Source organism: Oryctolagus cuniculus, chromosome 11 (assembly GCF_051225735.1).
Source record: "Oryctolagus cuniculus isolate XC-2025 breed Fujian yellow rabbit chromosome 11, ASM5122573v1, whole genome shotgun sequence".
In the NCBI taxonomy this organism is placed as follows: domain Eukaryota; kingdom Metazoa; phylum Chordata; class Mammalia; order Lagomorpha; family Leporidae; genus Oryctolagus; species Oryctolagus cuniculus.
In genome coordinates this window covers 101,715,447-101,731,813 of record NC_142877.1, presented here as the reverse complement: position 1 = coordinate 101,731,813, position 16,367 = coordinate 101,715,447, and the positions used below count along the sequence as shown (strand labels likewise).

The following is a 16,367-nucleotide window of genomic DNA, read 5'->3' as shown; positions in this document are numbered from 1 at the left end:
GGGGCCTTCTTGCCGAAATCAAGGGGGGACCTTGCCGAGTCCGACATGCTGTCTCTCTCTCTCTGTCACACTGGCGCATCAGACAACAGAAACTGCCTGGCAACAGGCCGTGATTGGATGGCTTCGGAAACCACATGCCAACACTACCTCTCTTCTCCAGCCACACTAGCCTCCTTGCTGGTTACGGAACTCACTAGCCCCTTCCACTCTACAGTCAGACTCCAGAGCCCACACCACCCACAGCTGTGACCCTTGCCCTCTATTTACACTGCCTGCTTCACTACAGTTCTTTCTGCCCCAGCTGCAGCAGGACAGGGACTTGGCTCATTCCTGTATCCCGAGGACCTACGGGAATGCCAGGAACAGGAGCGACCTCAGTAAATATTTACTGAATGAATAAATGCATTCTCATTTTCACAGATCTTCCCCAAGCCTGCCACACCAGGCAGCCACCACAATGAGGCAACACTCAGATAATTCTGAGAGAATTTACAGGTAACTGATAAAGCAGACAGAAAAGCTGATAGATATTTAGCCTTCTAATCAACAGTTAAGCGACAAGCAGAGTCTAAAACAAAAATGTTGTTTTTCAAAAATTTTAGAAATTTTATTTGTATAAAAATTTGGTAAATTCATATCTTAAAATATATGTGAAGGCAAAAACAAATCAGGTAAGTTTTACATGAAATACAAAACCAACAGTTTCCAAAACATACAAGACACATAAATGTAAAAAAAATCCAATGTAATTTCTCTTAAGAAAAAATAAAGTAAGGAAAATGCCACAAAACAAAATCCACTTCTTGGCAGATCCCATGAGCTGCCATGAAACTTGCAACTACATCATATTAAGTATTTCTTCTTTCCTTGTGTTATCTTGTTTTTCATCCCATTTTTCTTTCGAACTTCTTTTTAAGACAAGGGCCAATCAAGACTTTTTAAAAGCTCATGTATTGTTATACTTTAACCAGTACTTAGCTTTTAATTCCAAAAGTCAATATTTAATATTCAGAACTACAGATACGCACCTAAACAATGTAAACAAATTAAAGTATAATTGGAATATGCTAGGCAAAACATAACTATTTACAGAAATATTCTATAAAATTAAGATTTTCACTGATCACATTTGCTTAAATCACATTTGCTTAAATCACATTAAGGCCTATAACCTAGTTTCTTAAGTTAGCACTTAAAAATTAAACAAAAAAATTAACAATGTAAAACATTTTATTCACTATATTTATGGTTCCCTCAATGCTACACAGGAAATCTACATAGGAATATCTAGTCAAATACATCAGGTAAAAAATATATATATATATATATATAGCCTGGTGGTCCATTCCCCAATTACTAGTAAGTACCACCAACAAAAACAGGTTCACTGCTATGAACTATTAGTGCTAATATGTATTTTATTTATGAGTTCTTATTGTAAATAGAATAACAAAAATCTCGCATTTTGGTTATTTATGGAAACCACATCTATTATTATTTTATCTCCATTGCCCTTAATAATACATTGCAGGTGAAATGTCTAGATTCAAATTTCTATTAAAGTTCCTCATCAGGAAGTAAAAACAGCTGGTTACTGACTCTCGTAAGTTTTTTTCCTGTCAAAAGGTATCTTTCCTGATTAACCCTGGAGGGAATGGGGAAGAGAAAGGGAAGCCAGAAGGGAGAAAAGTCAAGGAAGGGGAAGAGAAGGGGGACAAGCTGGTTGGAAGTTAAGGGTAACATCCTCCAGGGTCGCAGTGACCCTCTGCAGCTGCACAGAAACCCGAGAATTCTCTGGAAATTCACTAAGAGAAAGAACGGCGATGACAACGCCGTCCATCTAAAGTAAATAGAATTAGAAGAAAGTTATCTTTTACTATTTCACATTTTTATAAAAATATTATTAAAACTTATGGTTAAAATTGGCTCTCCCTATTCCCCCCATAAAATTTTTATTTACTAACATTTAACTATCATGCAACTGCTTTAAAAAAAAAGGATTAGAAAAGGTCAAGTCAATCAGGTAAGAAATCTGGTATGTAAAGCAACAGAGAGAACAGGATGGGGCCCAGAGAGGGCACAGGACTGACATCAGCCAGTGAGAAAAAGGTAGACCAATGGAACTGACTCTCTCCAACACTTAACTTTTGCTTCACATAAAGAATTGTTTAAATCTAAGACTCATTTATTGAGTTAATTAGAGGAAATGTAGCAAATTGTGCACACAGACACAATATTCTTAAAGCAAATTGAAAGAGTGCAAACAAGCTCCAAAATTGTTTTTGGGAGAAGTAGACCTCACATGAGAGAGGTACGTGTGTTCAGAAAGCAGGCCACGGCATCCCTGAGGCACAGCCTGTATAATAACAGTATTAGACTATAGATTGCTTTCAAATTATTCTCATTAATTATGTCAACCAATTTGAGTGCATCAAGAGAGAATTTTACCAACAGTATATAATAAGGTATGTATTTACATTTTTATTTGCATCTCCAGGACAAACTTAATGATAATGATTATGAAAAACAAAATTAAAGGTGTCCATTTGGAAAAAAGTACATCAATATTATTCATAAAGCCACAAACACTTTTGTAATAAATGAACACTGCAAAACAATTCACAGCTTTGTAAAAAGTTGATATATGGAGTTTCATTCCAATTTTTTTCTAATTCAAAATTAGAGTTCAACTTACTTTAATACTTCGTTATTTTACTCTAAAACCTGTAAAATATATAAAATACCAAGATTGTCAACAGTCACATATGTTTTGAAGTCAGGAGACACATGGATTTTCTTAAGACTGGTTCCATTTGTGTAGAAGGTCTGTAAGGATTCCCCAGTGACAACATTCCACCACTGTGCAAAGAAAAATAAAATTCTCGTTAGACTGATAATTGCACTACAGGACAATTTTTAGCACAAGCCAGATCCTTCGTCCTGTCACTTTCCCTCTCCCAAACTGAAGCAAACAGCAGGAAAGAATTTTAAAGTTTAATGCCAAATGTATTATCAATCTGATCAGCATTTCCCAATCAACCATGCAGATGGCCTCATAGCAATGTCAACACTTAACTCCACTGCAAAGCTTACTGGGGAAATGTGCAGCCTGCTTAAGAGCTGTGGACACGAGGTTACCTGGCATCCATTATGGCAGTGGTTCTAAACTGAAATCCCCCATCTGCATGTCTTCCTCCATGGACAAGTACACTGGCTTCCTTTCCCTTCCAATCATGGAATTCACAAAGTTCTAACAATATTTGTATTCATTTACCAAATGGATATAGAATTTGGTAATGAAGAATTTGGTAAATGAAGATTCTATATCCATTTGGTAAATATCCCAGCTACAATGAGGACAGCAAACAATGCACATGAACACATTCTGAAAAGGCCTTAGGTGCATCAAGATTCCAAGTATTCTCAATTCAGTAACAGTGTCATTCACTTTTGAGTAAAATAACAACATAATCAAGTCTCTTTTGTAGATTACGTTATTTTACAAAAGAGATTTGTCATTTCAGGGAAGTTCCAGGTTAGTGCTGGTTTACCAAAATCAACAGGCTATATTTGTGCCACTTACTGTAAAAACTGTGAACATGAATAGTCAACCCAGTTGTAATCAAGACTGCAGAGGACACACCCCACCCACCTGAGAGAGATCTCTTCAGTTTTCAGTCACTAAGCCTCCTGAGATCACCCAGTGCTACCTCCTCATTTTACAAATAAGGAAACTGGAACACTGAAAGAAGGAAGATGACGTAGCAGGCAGGTGGCAAAGGTAGGACACTTCGTGACTTCCTAATCCGGTGCTCCTCCTTTTCCCTCTATTGAAACATACCACCCCACCTGGAAATTCTACACCAGTCACTGGGCTGAATATGGAGTAAAAGCCAGTGATACTGTTATAGAAGCTCATACAGAAGATGTTCAGGGACTTGAACCTACTCTTTATGACACTTTAATGGTAAGTACATGTCATGACAAATTTGTCCCAATCTATAAAATGTCCAACACCAAGAATGAACGCTAATGTAAATGGTGGACTTTGGGTGGCTATGATGTGTCAGTGTAGGTCCATCAATTATAACCAATGTACATCTTTCATGAGGGATGATGATAGCGGGGAAAATCATACGTGTAGGGGCAAGAGGAACATGAGAAATCTCTATAATAAGGTAGATAGTATTATCATTATACCCATTTTGCAGATGACAAAATTATGGCATAGGGAGGTTAAGCAATCTTGTGCAAGGTTGCAAAGCTACTGAGTCAGACTCAGGCTTTGAACTCCATCAGTCTGTCCCAAGGCCCACTCTCCTGACTGTTACACTCCACTGCCCCTGAGTAATGACACAGCTCTATCCATCATCGTGTAGTCTGTACTTCAAACCATCCTCTTCTTTCCCAAGTATGAAATAATGTGACTTTGTTATCATCCTAACAGTATGTACCCTGTAACATAATGTTAAGGAAGCAGCTTTAGCTAATGCTTTAGCTGCATTATTTTTTAACTTCTAACAAATAATTTTGAAAGTTAAGAACTTTTTGGCTACTGGATTCCTATTTTATCTCACTGGCACTCTATTTAAACAGCTTAGATTCTAAAAGGACTCTTTCCTTAGCCACTACAGCAGCTGTTCCTCCTCACTTTTAATTTGCTCTGTGGTTTTAGATAGTCTCATTAACAGGCTGGGTCAATGCAGGCTGGGCTATAACATAATTAGTTTAACCAGGCAAGTAATCAAACCAGAAGGTGAAAGCAGGCCTGATCTTCACTTACATATACAGACTAAATATAGAGGCTATCAGTTCTTTCACCCTTAAGATGCAGGCACTAAGGCACAAAAATCTATTCTGCTGCTTCATTTCAAGGTTCTCCAAGAACACTGAAACTCTGGTCACTGAACTTTGTAACAACTAATGAGCTAGACACAATTATGTGATAGCGTTCTATGGGGCCCAGTGACTCGAGGGCATGGTTTCTAGAAGTATGCTGCAAAACTGAGCAAATTTTTGAGCAGACAATATAGTTGAAGAGCTCAGCCTCCAACACAAAGACAGCACTGTCTCTCTAAGCACCATCCCTCTTTACCAAAAGAGGACAAGCAGTGATCATGTCTCAAGATCCCCTCACAGCTGAATAAAGCATAAAAAAGGTGTAGGTTAAAGTAACACTTTATAAACAGGATTGTACTTTCAATGCTACTTTGTAAAGGGATCACAACATACATCCTGTCATTAAGTTAAAATCTGTCCTCTATCTTTTTTATAAGCTAATTTTTATGCTGAGTAAAACTGCAACTCTGAGTCCTCAATATAACTAAAATTTTAAATATTTCTGAACACATATACTGTGTGAGTCAATTAATTAGAATCATCTATTTATTCTCACTATTTTCATTAAGAACAGTATCATGAGATCTTATTTGGGATCTATTTTAGTTAAAAAGCTTTCTACCCCTTTGACAAGCAAATCACTATTCAAAACACTCCTCTCAAGTAGCCCCTTCTGTAGGAAGTTCTGCTAACTGTCCAAATAGGGCTTTTACTCTCCTTTGTGCCTTCGCCACCCCCTCAGTGTCCTACACTTTAGGGGCTTCACTTCTTTATCCTCTGTTTCCACGCAGACTGCAAGATGCTGAAGGGCAGGACCAAGACTTGCACATTATGCCACATGGCAGGCTCTTGGCACAGTGGGTACTTGGCAGTCCTACTGAACAGATGGGTAACTACTAGATGCACCTGAAGAACCACAACACAGTCATGGCTTGGCCTCAGTAGTTACCAGTAAGCTTCCATACGCCAATGAGCTAGAGAAAATGGAGGAGGAAGATGATCTGGGTTTGAGTCTAGGAAAGTCACAACCTCCATGGAAATCAGTTTCCTTATCGGCAAACCAAGGATAATAAAATTTAAGCCTCACAAAGGTGGCTAATGAGATGATGGAAGTGAGGCATTTTGTAAATAATCAAGCGATATACTGCTGCTATTGTCTTTAGTATACCACACATTATGTTTTAAATATATTTAACATAAAATACATTGTTTTACATAATTTCAAACAAAAACAGTTAACAATGAGTGACATGGAAAATAAAGTTAAACACCACTTCTGCTAGTCATTCTAATCATCTAAGTTTTGTATGCGGCAAAGTGAGAGCTCTGGACTCAGGGCATCCCTAACACTGTCACCAAAGCTTCTCTACAGCATGGGATCAGAACAACTCTTTCATCACTCTGCTGGATTTTGGAGGCCCAGATGAGAAACAGGAAGTAAAGAAAGACTAGAGATGCCGGCGCCGCAGCTCAATAGGCTAATCCTCCATTTGCGGCGCTGGCACACTGGGTTCTAGTCCCAGTCGGGGTGCCGGATTCTGTCCCGGTTGCTCCTCTTCCAGTCCAGCTCTCTGCTGTGGCCTGGGAGTGCAGTGGAGGATGGCCCAAGTGCTTGGGCCCTGCACCCACGTGGGAGACCGGGGGGAGGCACCTGGCTCCTGCCATCGGATCAGCGCGGTGCGCCGGCCACAGCACGCTAGCCACAGCAGCCATTGGGGGGTGAACCAATGGAAAGGGAGGACCTTTCTCTCTGTCTCTCTCTCTCACTGTCCACTCTGCCTGTCAAAAAAAAAAAAAAAAAAAAAAAAAAAAGACTAGAGAGTAGACTAGAGAGTATAATATAAACTGTTCTTTTCTTTCACAATCTTTGAGGAACTCTTACCTTAAGATATCCTCCAGCAGAGACAAGCATTTTGCTATCTGGAGAAAAGCAAAGATCAGTCACCCAGCCTCCATGGGTGGCAGCTCCCTCTTCTACCGAAACGGGCGCAAACAGATGAAGCAGCTCTCCATTGGAGACATTCCATATCTGCAGCAAAATGACATAATTCATTAAGAAGGTTAGAAAGAAGCTTCCTAGTGTGAACTATATAAACATACCTACTGGGAAGTATTTAGAAATCTTTTTTTAAAAGATTTTTTACTTATTTATTTGACAGGCAGAGTTACAGACAGAGAGAGGGAGAGACAGAGAAAGGTCTTCCATCCATTGGTTCATTCCCCAAATGGCCCAACGGCTAGAGCTGGCCCGATCCAACAAAGTCAGGAGCCAGGAGCTTCTTCCATATTTCCCATGTGGGTGCAGGAACCCAAGCACCTAGGCCATCTTCTGCTGCTTTCCCAGGCCACAGCAGAGAGCTGGATCTGAAGAGGAGCAACTGGGACACTAACTGGAGCCCATATGGAATGCTGGCGCCTCAGGCAGAGGCTTAACCTACTGTGCCACGGCACTGGCCCCATAAATCTTTCTTAAAAAACAAAGAGGCACACTGGCCTTGTGGCATAGCAGGTAAAACTGCCACCTGTGACGCAATACCCCATAAGGGAGCCAGCTGGTATACCAGCTGCTCTTCTTCCCATCCAGCTCCCTGCTAATAGCTTGGGAAAGTGCAGAAGACAGCCAAGTGCTTGGGTCCCTGCACCCATGTGGGAAACCCAGATGAAACTCCTTGCTCCTGGTTTCATCCTGGCCCAGCCCTGGCCATTGTGGCCATTTGAAGAATCAGCAGATGGAAAATCTGTCTCTCCCTTTCTGTCTCTGTAACTCTGACTTTCAAATAAATAAATGTGTAAAAAATAAAACAAAAAAAAAATAGCTAGAGCGACTGATTAGAATACTTTTTACATTTACTCAGAATTATGGGAGAAGTAAGGAATAAATATAGAAGGCCTAAACAGGAACTATCACCAAAAGGGGCAGGGGTAGAGGAGTGGCACAAAGAATTCTAGTCCCAGGACTAACACCATGAATGCTGACAGAGTAAGGTTGTGTGTGTGTGTGTGTGTGTGTGTGAATGTGTGTTGTGTATGAAGATTATTTTATTAGACTTTAAAACAACCAAATAATTTACAGATACTAATATTTCCAGTGACACTTAATATGATCAGTGCTCTAAGAAATGCACATCATGGTAAAAAAAGAAAAGAAAAAGAAATAGAGGGACAGGCCTAACAGTGAAGAAATCCTGGAGAGCCTGGCTTGGACACCTGGCTCTAGTTACCGACTCCAGCTTTCTGCTAACATAAACAATGGGAAGCAGCAGTGATGGTTCAATTAATTTGTCGCCTCTCACTCACATGAGACCTGGACTGAGCCCCAGCTCCTAGCTTCAGTTGGGGAACAGCCCAACCACTGCAGACATCTGGAGAATGAACTACCAGACTCTCTCTCAAATAATTTTTTAAAAAATTTTAAAGAAAAAAAAAAGAGGCAAAAACAACGAAAGAAAATAATCAGAATCATCATTTCCAAATGTCTCCCTAGAAAATCCGAGAGAACCAAATGGGAAAAAAAAAAAAAAAACAACCCAGCTCATACACTGGTTGACAAAGCAGCCATCCCAGTGCCCAAACTTTTCCCACTCAACTTCCAACTCTCCCTCCTAACACCACAAAGTCCACTGCTTGCTTTTCCTTGATTTCTGAGCTTTCAGCATATAGTACTATCCGTATTGCAAGGTATTTCCAGACACAAAGACAACAGCATTCCATGCACTGAGGGTAACAAAGTGGACCCTATCTCAACAGAGCCCTTTTGTGTGGGAGGCTCTGTACTGTTTAATTAACAAAGGCAGACAGCCCAAAGAGGACCTCAACAAGTTACACTGTAAAGGGTGATTAATAGGTATAGTGTAAAGGAGATTTTTTTCTTTCAGCACTGAAAACAGCACAATCTACAATTCATTTAAAACCTAGACAATCATTTACAAAATTATGTTCCTCAAATTCTGCCACTAGAAACAACCTTTGGTTCAAGTCCAAGAATTAAGATGAATCATTCTCAAACTAACAGGAGACAATTCAACTGCAAGTAACTAGGGCATTTGCCTCCTCACACATACAGGAAATGCCTCAGTCTAACTGTAAAACAAAACCTTTCTGCAGTCACGTATGGCTGTGAACACAATGTGCATAAGAAAACAAGCACACCTCAAGTAACCAGAAGCCCAGGCTTGCCTGTCCCATGAACAAAGGTCCCCAGTGTGGTGAAGAGCATTTGTCCATGCTCCCAAAGCACAGTACTCTCATGTCAGCAAACCACCTACCCTGATCTCTCCGTTGTCATCTCCTGTCGCCAGCAGGGAACTGTCCACAGAAAAGGCAGAACAGCGGACGCAGCCATTGTGGCCCCTCAACTCATGAAGAGGGGAAAGGAGTTCAAAAGTCCAAATCTGGAAAGCAATTATGATTGTTTAGGAATGGAAAACACCCTCAAAATAAGCATCTGCAAACCCTGCCTTCAGTGCTACTTAGCCATGGAATCAATCACATGGAAGTTCTAACTCTGATTGTTCATACACTTTGATGAGATATCCAAATTCCAACTTGTAACCTTGTTAATTTTTCTAAGTTTCCCGTTAACTACTTAAGTTAATGCCTGAGAAAGCAGCGGAAGATGGCCCAAGTGTTTGGGGTCCTGCCACCCATGTGGGAGACTGTCGCTCCCCCTCTTCGTGGAGGAACGACACAGGACCCTGCGCTGTTCTTTTGTCTGCTTGGCCCTCCCCGGGTTTGCTGCTGGTTCTTTCCGGGTTGGCTACCAACCCTTCCACCTCCGTGGAAAGGCAGTTCCCCCTGCCACTTTCCCCACTTCCGCGGGGGAGCGGCACACCGCCGGCCGGCTCTCTTGGGGGATGCACAGGTGTTCCCCTTAGATGTTCCCCTTAGATGTTCCTCGTGCATGTTGTCTCTCTCCTCCTTTATAGTCCTCTTCCGCCAATCCCAACTCTGCTACCCACACGCCGAGTACGCTGCTCTCCTCCAATCAGGAGCAGGTCCTACAGTTTATTGGTTGAACTGGAGGCAGCTGTGTAGAAGCTGTTTCTCCCTTCTCAGTGTCATATTGTGGGAGAGCAGATGCATAGAATAAGTCTTAATTCCAGTAACTTAGTCTAGTCCGAGTTGCTCCCAGTTGCTCCCCACAGGAGACCTGGAAGAAACTACTGCCTCCTGGCTTCAGCCTATCCCAGCCCCAGCTGTTGCAGCCATTTGGGGAGTGAACCAGTGAATAGAAGACCTCTTTCTCTGTTTCTCCCTCTCTCTTTCTAACTCTGCCTTTCAAATAAATAAATAAATAAAATCTTTAAAAAGAAAAAAAAAAAAGAAGATTGATTCAAGGAGGCACAGGTCAAAGGAAGGATGGGAGGACAGTCCGCCAGTGAAGAAGGAAGAGAGTGTGGTCTTACGGGTGGAGACAAGAAGTCTCATTTAAGAGACACTGAGGAGTAATGAACACAGCATGAAAGACAGAATAATGTCCCTGACAACTGCAAGGTCTGTAGTTTGGAAAACTTGACAGATGGTGATGCCATTAACAAAGGTGGATAGGCCGGCGCTGCGGCTCACTAGGCTAATCCTCTGCCTTGCGGCGCCAGCATACCGGGTTCTATTCCCGGTTGGGGCGCTGGATTCTGTCCCAGTTGCCCCTCTTCCAGGCCAGCTCTCTGCTGTGGCCAGGGAGTGCAGTGGAGGATGGCCCAAGTGCTTGGGCCCTGCACCCCATGGAGGCTAATCCTCTGCCTTGCGGCGCCGGCACACCAGGTTCTAGTCCCGGTCAGGGCGCCAGATTCTGTCCCAGTTGCCCCTCTTCCAGGCCAGCTCTCTGCTGTGGCCAGGGAGTGCAGTGGAGGATGGCCCAAGTGCTTGGGCCCTGCACCCCATGGGAGACCAGGAAAAGTACCTGGCTCCTGCCATCGGATCGGCGCGGTGCGCAGGCCATAGCGCGCCAGCCGCAGTGGCCATTGGAGGGTGAACCAACGGCAAAGGAAGACCTTTCTCTCTGTCTCTCTCACTGTCCACTCTGCCTGTCAAAAAAAATAAAAAATAAATAAATAAAAACAAAAACAAAAAAACAAAGGTGGATAAAAAAGAAGAGAATGGAGTACTCAACGTTAACTAACCAGCACAGTCACTAGAATGTGATATTTATAAGCACCAACATACAACTGTATAGAAATTCCCTGTGGATGTTTAATTAATTACAAAATTTCTTCCAATGATTTTAATTATCTATAATATGCAGTAGAGACTCCATTTGATTAGTCATAGGCAAAAATTTAATCCATACAGAGAAATCAGAAATCCTCAATGTCATTCATTTAATCGATTTGACCCCAAATAAATGCCAATGAGCATCCACCAAATGCTCACAAAATATACAGACATGCAGAAACTGTTACTATTCTGTTTGGTACATTATTTGAATTCATAACATAAACAACACTAAGTTTCAGACATTTCAATTGACTGACCTACCTTTGCAGTCTTATCAGCTGAGGTAGATGAAAACTTGGTTGCATCAGGAGAAATATCACAAGAAAGTACAGTGGCCTGGTGACAGACAAAGTCTTTTTCTATTCTTCCAGTAATAATATTCCATACCTTAAAAAAAATTTAGAAGTTGACATTTTTTAATGTATTCTAGTGAAATGCACATTTTGAGATTCAATGCTTGTTTACAGCCCTTGTCTCTTCCATTGAAGAACAGTGTTTTGTTTCTTCATACTATTTATTGGACTCTTACTTAGTACAGGGTTAACTATATGATCATTAAGTAAACTGAAAATAGATCTTTGTAAAAATTAAGAGTAAGAATGGAAGAGGGAAGAGGAAAAAGGGTTGGAGCGTAGGCAGGAGGGAGGGTAAGGATGGGAAGTATTACTATGTTCCTAAATCTTTATATATGAAATTCATGTAACTTAGGTAAATTTTTTCTAAAATTCTGAAATAAAAAAGTTGACATTTTTAAGTATAGTTCATATAAAAGAGCATAATCAGTTATAAAACAAATCTGTAAAACAAGGGCTTTAGCACACTGGCTGTTTTGATCTCTTTAAGTATCCTTTTGTATAAATGCTCATAAACACAGAACAGTCATAGGAGACCACAGTAAACAGAAAACAGGCATGAAAAATTAAAAGATTTAAATCCAGGTAATCACTAACATCCATGTGCTTTTGGTTGCCACAATATAATTATTACAATATCAGAATACTTTTTAACAAAACAAATCTGAGCTTCAAATTACCTTAACTGTTCCATCAAATGACCAAGAAAGTAGTCTTGAATTTTTCAAGAGCCTAAAATCCGTCACAGTTTCCTGATGGGCTTGAAGGAAGACATATTCATCTGTCTGCCAATTCCATACCTGAATGTCAAAGAAATAAATCTGTTATAATCCTCCCCAAGTAACATTCCAATGGGAGGCTGGGAAAGTATGGACTGTCTCATCTGAGGTCTTTTATCCACATGGCATTTCAGAAAAAACAACGATGCATGACAAGGAAGTTTATGGTGTCCACAACTTATAAACAGAAAAGCTGGGGATAATTAACTTGACTAAAAGGGCAAAGTAAAATATTTTTCTTTCTAAATAAAATTTGTTTTTTCAATTGCTTAGAGAACAGTTAATTACCAGAAGATCGGGAAAGCAACAATATGCCCATGAGGTCACCATTTGATTAAATTTTCCAGAGAAAATTATCCAAATCCCAAATCACAGATTTCTGAACCTTCAAGCTGGATAAGTCTGCAGATTCTGGCTCCAACAAAGCCAGCCCTATCGCCTGGGAAGGTCAGCTGACCAAAGCAGTTTAAAATCAGGTCATTTCTACACTTCAGAGATCACAGATCTTAGCTACCCACTTAAAGCAGTCCTCAAAATGACAGGAGAGAGAGAGCATTCATTCTCATATGGAGCTTTAGGACACCAGTAGAGGCAGGAGATTGAAATAATGAGTAACTGGCACAAAATAGCACACAAGCATATCTGAGACACATGAGTGAACAGAAATCACTTCTATGCCAAGTCTATTTAAAGAATTTCTCTTAATTACTACATTAAAGCGTTTATAATTAGTCTTACTAATTCTTGACTTCAAATTAACTTATTTACCAAATATTTAGCACCAATATGTAAGACAAATATGGATCAAACAAAAATCTAGCATTAGAAACCCTAAGAATCTAGCAAAGAAAATGTCCTACCATTAAAAAATCTATAATTAGAAGATATTAATAACAGAGATAAAATTTTGGGGAAATCAAAAAAGCAATTCCTCAGGGAAGATTTGGTGGAGACGGCGCATTTAGAGTACCTGAGGAATGGGTTGGAAGTATGATTCATAAACCGAGAAGGGCAACTCAAACAAAGGTAATCAATGCTGGTGTCAAAGTACAAGATGGGAAAATGTGAAAAGACAATAGGCACCTAGCTCAGGGTTCAACCTAACTGAAGCACAGGATATGCAGAAGTAACAGTAGAGCAAAAAGGCTCGGAAGGTATTTAGAGAAACACCCCAAAGGGCCCAAAGGCAGTCTCCAAAAAAATAAAGACATAGAAAAGTGAGCCCCTAGCAAAGGTATGCCAATCAGTGATATTCTGGGTCTAGTTTCTGATTGGTGAAGATTAAACAGTAGAAACGTCTTTAAGCCTTTTCCTACTAGGCTCCTACAAAATTGTACAAGAATGACACCTTTTATTACCCTTTCTTTACTCTTTATCCAGTGCATTTAGCAGTCACTCTCTCCAACATGGCAAAGCTCTCAGATCTCTCCTTATCTTCTGAGTGCTCACTCACAGAGGCAGGACATCAGAAGCACACTAGCTTATATGCAAGCAAGGAGATTTTAGAAAATTGGAAGTGAGTAATTCTAAAGAGAATGTATTAGAATTTTGAGTATTTTAAAAACCCAATGATAAATGCTGAGGGAAGGAAGGGAAAGAGGCTTTTCTGGCTTCCCAAATCATACCAGAAAATCTGTGTGATTAAGCATAACACACCCTAGACCACTTCCACCAGGAACTTTCTAGCTCCCTTTTCCCATCTTCCAGGATTTACTGGGCTAGAGCATCAGTGGCTACTCTTGACAACCCTTCCTGGTTGACAGACATTGCCAACCCTAGCTGTGTTCAATTCAGTGTTCATTCTTACTGCTGTCCTACATACCAAGAAGCCAGCTTTTGTGAACAAATGTAACAAAGAATTTGACAATCAGTAAAGGATATTAAGAACGACCTTCACAGCTTTTGTTACAGAACTCAGAGGGCTTCCATAGCCTTGGAAACTCATGACTGGAGCATAGGGAGATTACTGATGCCATAGACAGGAGTGTCAATTGGTAAAGTCAACAACAGGAGTCACTGTGCACTTACTCCTCATGTAGGATCTCTGTCCTTAATGTGCTGTGCATTGAGATTTAATGCTATAACGAGTACTCAAATAATATATTTCACTTTGTGTTTCTATGGGGGTGCAAACTGTTGAAATCTTTACTTAATGCATACTAAACTGATCCTCTGTAAAAAAAAAAAAAAAAAAAAGAAAAGAAAAGAAAAGAAAAGAAAAGAAACTATCAACTCCCAACTTGACTCTCACTGGGATTAAACATGACAATAGGTCTGATCTGATTTCATCATCATTAAAAAAAATCATCTATTATTTTTCACTTTATGTTTCTGTGTGGGAGCAAACTGTTGAAATCCTTACTTAAGGTATACTAAGCTGATCTTCTGTATATTAAGATAATCGAAAATGAATCTTGATGTGAATGGAAGGGGAGAGGGAGTGGGAAAGGGGAGGGTTGTGGGTGGGAGGGACGGTATGGGGGGGAAGCCATAGTAATCCATTATTCGTACTTTGGAAACGTATATTCATTAAATAAAAGTTAAAAAAAAAAAAAAAAAAAAAAAAAAAGAACGACCTTCACAGCTTTTGTTACAGAAGCTTTCCAACAAGGCAACGAGAGTGATACTTTTGTTGTTGGCCTCAAATATACTGTGTTAATTGAATCACTTTCAGATAACAGCTAAACTTTCAACTGCATTCAACAAATACGAAGCTGAGTTTGGGAATACATTTACCTTTGTTTTGCAATATACATTGTTGCAATGATATATATATTCTGTACACATTTTTCAGTTATATAAAGAGGATTTAAATTTTTTAAAGAAATTTCTTAGGCCTGTAAGAATCAATAAAGCCTTATATATTGGCTCAGGTGAACATGACTAATACTTGCGCTTTATTTACTTAAAGGTAAAGGACCAAAAACTACAAAGGGAGACCTCAATTTTCATAACTCAAAGTGCTTTAACTTTGACAATACCTTCAGTTCAACAAAGATTTACTGAACATACAAGGCACTGAGGATACAAAATGATTAAAACAAATTTCCATTCAGTCATTTATTAAAAACATTAAAAGGGTCAGCATGGAGAGTAAAGCCACTGAATGTGATGCTGACATCCCATACAGTCACAAGTTCGTGTCTCAGCTGCTCCACTTCAGCTCCAGCTCCCTGCTAATGGCGTGGGAAAAGCAGCAGAGGATGGCTCAGATGTTTGACACCCTGCCACCTACATGGTAGACTCAGGTGAAGCTCCTGGCTTTAGCCAGGCTCAGCTCTGGCTGGTGTAGCCACTTGGGGAGTGAACCAGATGGAAGATCTGTCTCTCTGTCTCTTCTCCTCTCTCTGTAACTCTTTCAAATAAATAAATCTTTTTTTAAAAAAATTAAAAAACTGAAACAAAATCCAACCAGTTACTTATTGGATATATCATTCAAGAGTTGCATTATATCAATGTGTACTCATTAAAACATTGTAAATGTAAAAAATATTGAGCAGAACACAGAAAATAGAATGAAAAACAACTTAATTTATACTTTAAAAATGGATTTTTATTCAAAAATTATTTCTAGAAATTATTTCTCCCTCCATCTGAGAATATTTGAAATCTTCAAGCAGGTCATAAAATCTTATGAATTTAAGTTTTGACAGAAAGGCTATATGGGGGCCAGCACTGTGGCGCAGTGGGTTCTAGTCCTGGCTGCTCCTCTTCTGATCCAGCTCTCTGCTGTGGCCTGGGAAAGCAGAAAAAGATGACCCAGGTCCTTGGGCCCCTGCACCCACTTGGGAGACCCGGAGGAAGCTCCTGGCTCCTGGCTTCAGATCGGCTCAGCTCCAGTCATTGCAGCCATCTGTGGAGTGAACCAGAGGATGGAAGACCTCTCTCTCTGTCTCTACATCTCTCTGTAACTCTTTCAAATAAATAAAATAAATCTTAAAAAAAAAAAAAAAAGAAAGAAAGATTATATGGTATACAACATCTCAACAGAATTTCATCAGATACAGATTAGTCTCACCCATTTCAAAGACATCTGGATAGGAAGAAATGTGGCTATTACACTGAGTTTAATGAAGTACTATTATGGAAGCCCATAATTAATAAGTTCTGCACTGAAGGAAAATTTTTTTTTAAGATTTATTTATTTATTTTGAGAGACAGAGTTACACAGAGAGAGAATGAG

At 39.9% G+C, this 16,367-nt stretch overlaps 1 protein-coding gene across 6 annotated transcripts in view; it reads right to left on the bottom strand.

Moving 5' to 3' along the window:
• Nucleotides 1-582: 582 nt before the first annotated feature.
• APAF1 (apoptotic peptidase activating factor 1) overlaps nucleotides 583-16,367 on the bottom strand; it is a 129,863-nt gene continuing 114,078 nt past the window's right edge. For all 6 annotated transcript variants that reach the window (XR_016216979.1, XM_070052732.2, XM_070052733.2 and 3 more), the window contains 5 exons: nucleotides 12,086-12,205; nucleotides 11,314-11,439; nucleotides 9,105-9,230; nucleotides 6,722-6,868; nucleotides 583-2,859 (listed from right to left, as the gene is read on the bottom strand). Coding sequence is in view for 5 of the 6 variants with exons in the window: in XM_070052732.2 (XP_069908833.2) it covers nucleotides 2,713-2,859; nucleotides 6,722-6,868; nucleotides 9,105-9,230; nucleotides 11,314-11,439; nucleotides 12,086-12,205 (666 nt within the window). In the remaining variant the exon portion in view is untranslated. The remainder of the gene's footprint in view (nucleotides 2,860-6,721; nucleotides 6,869-9,104; nucleotides 9,231-11,313; nucleotides 11,440-12,085; nucleotides 12,206-16,367) is intronic.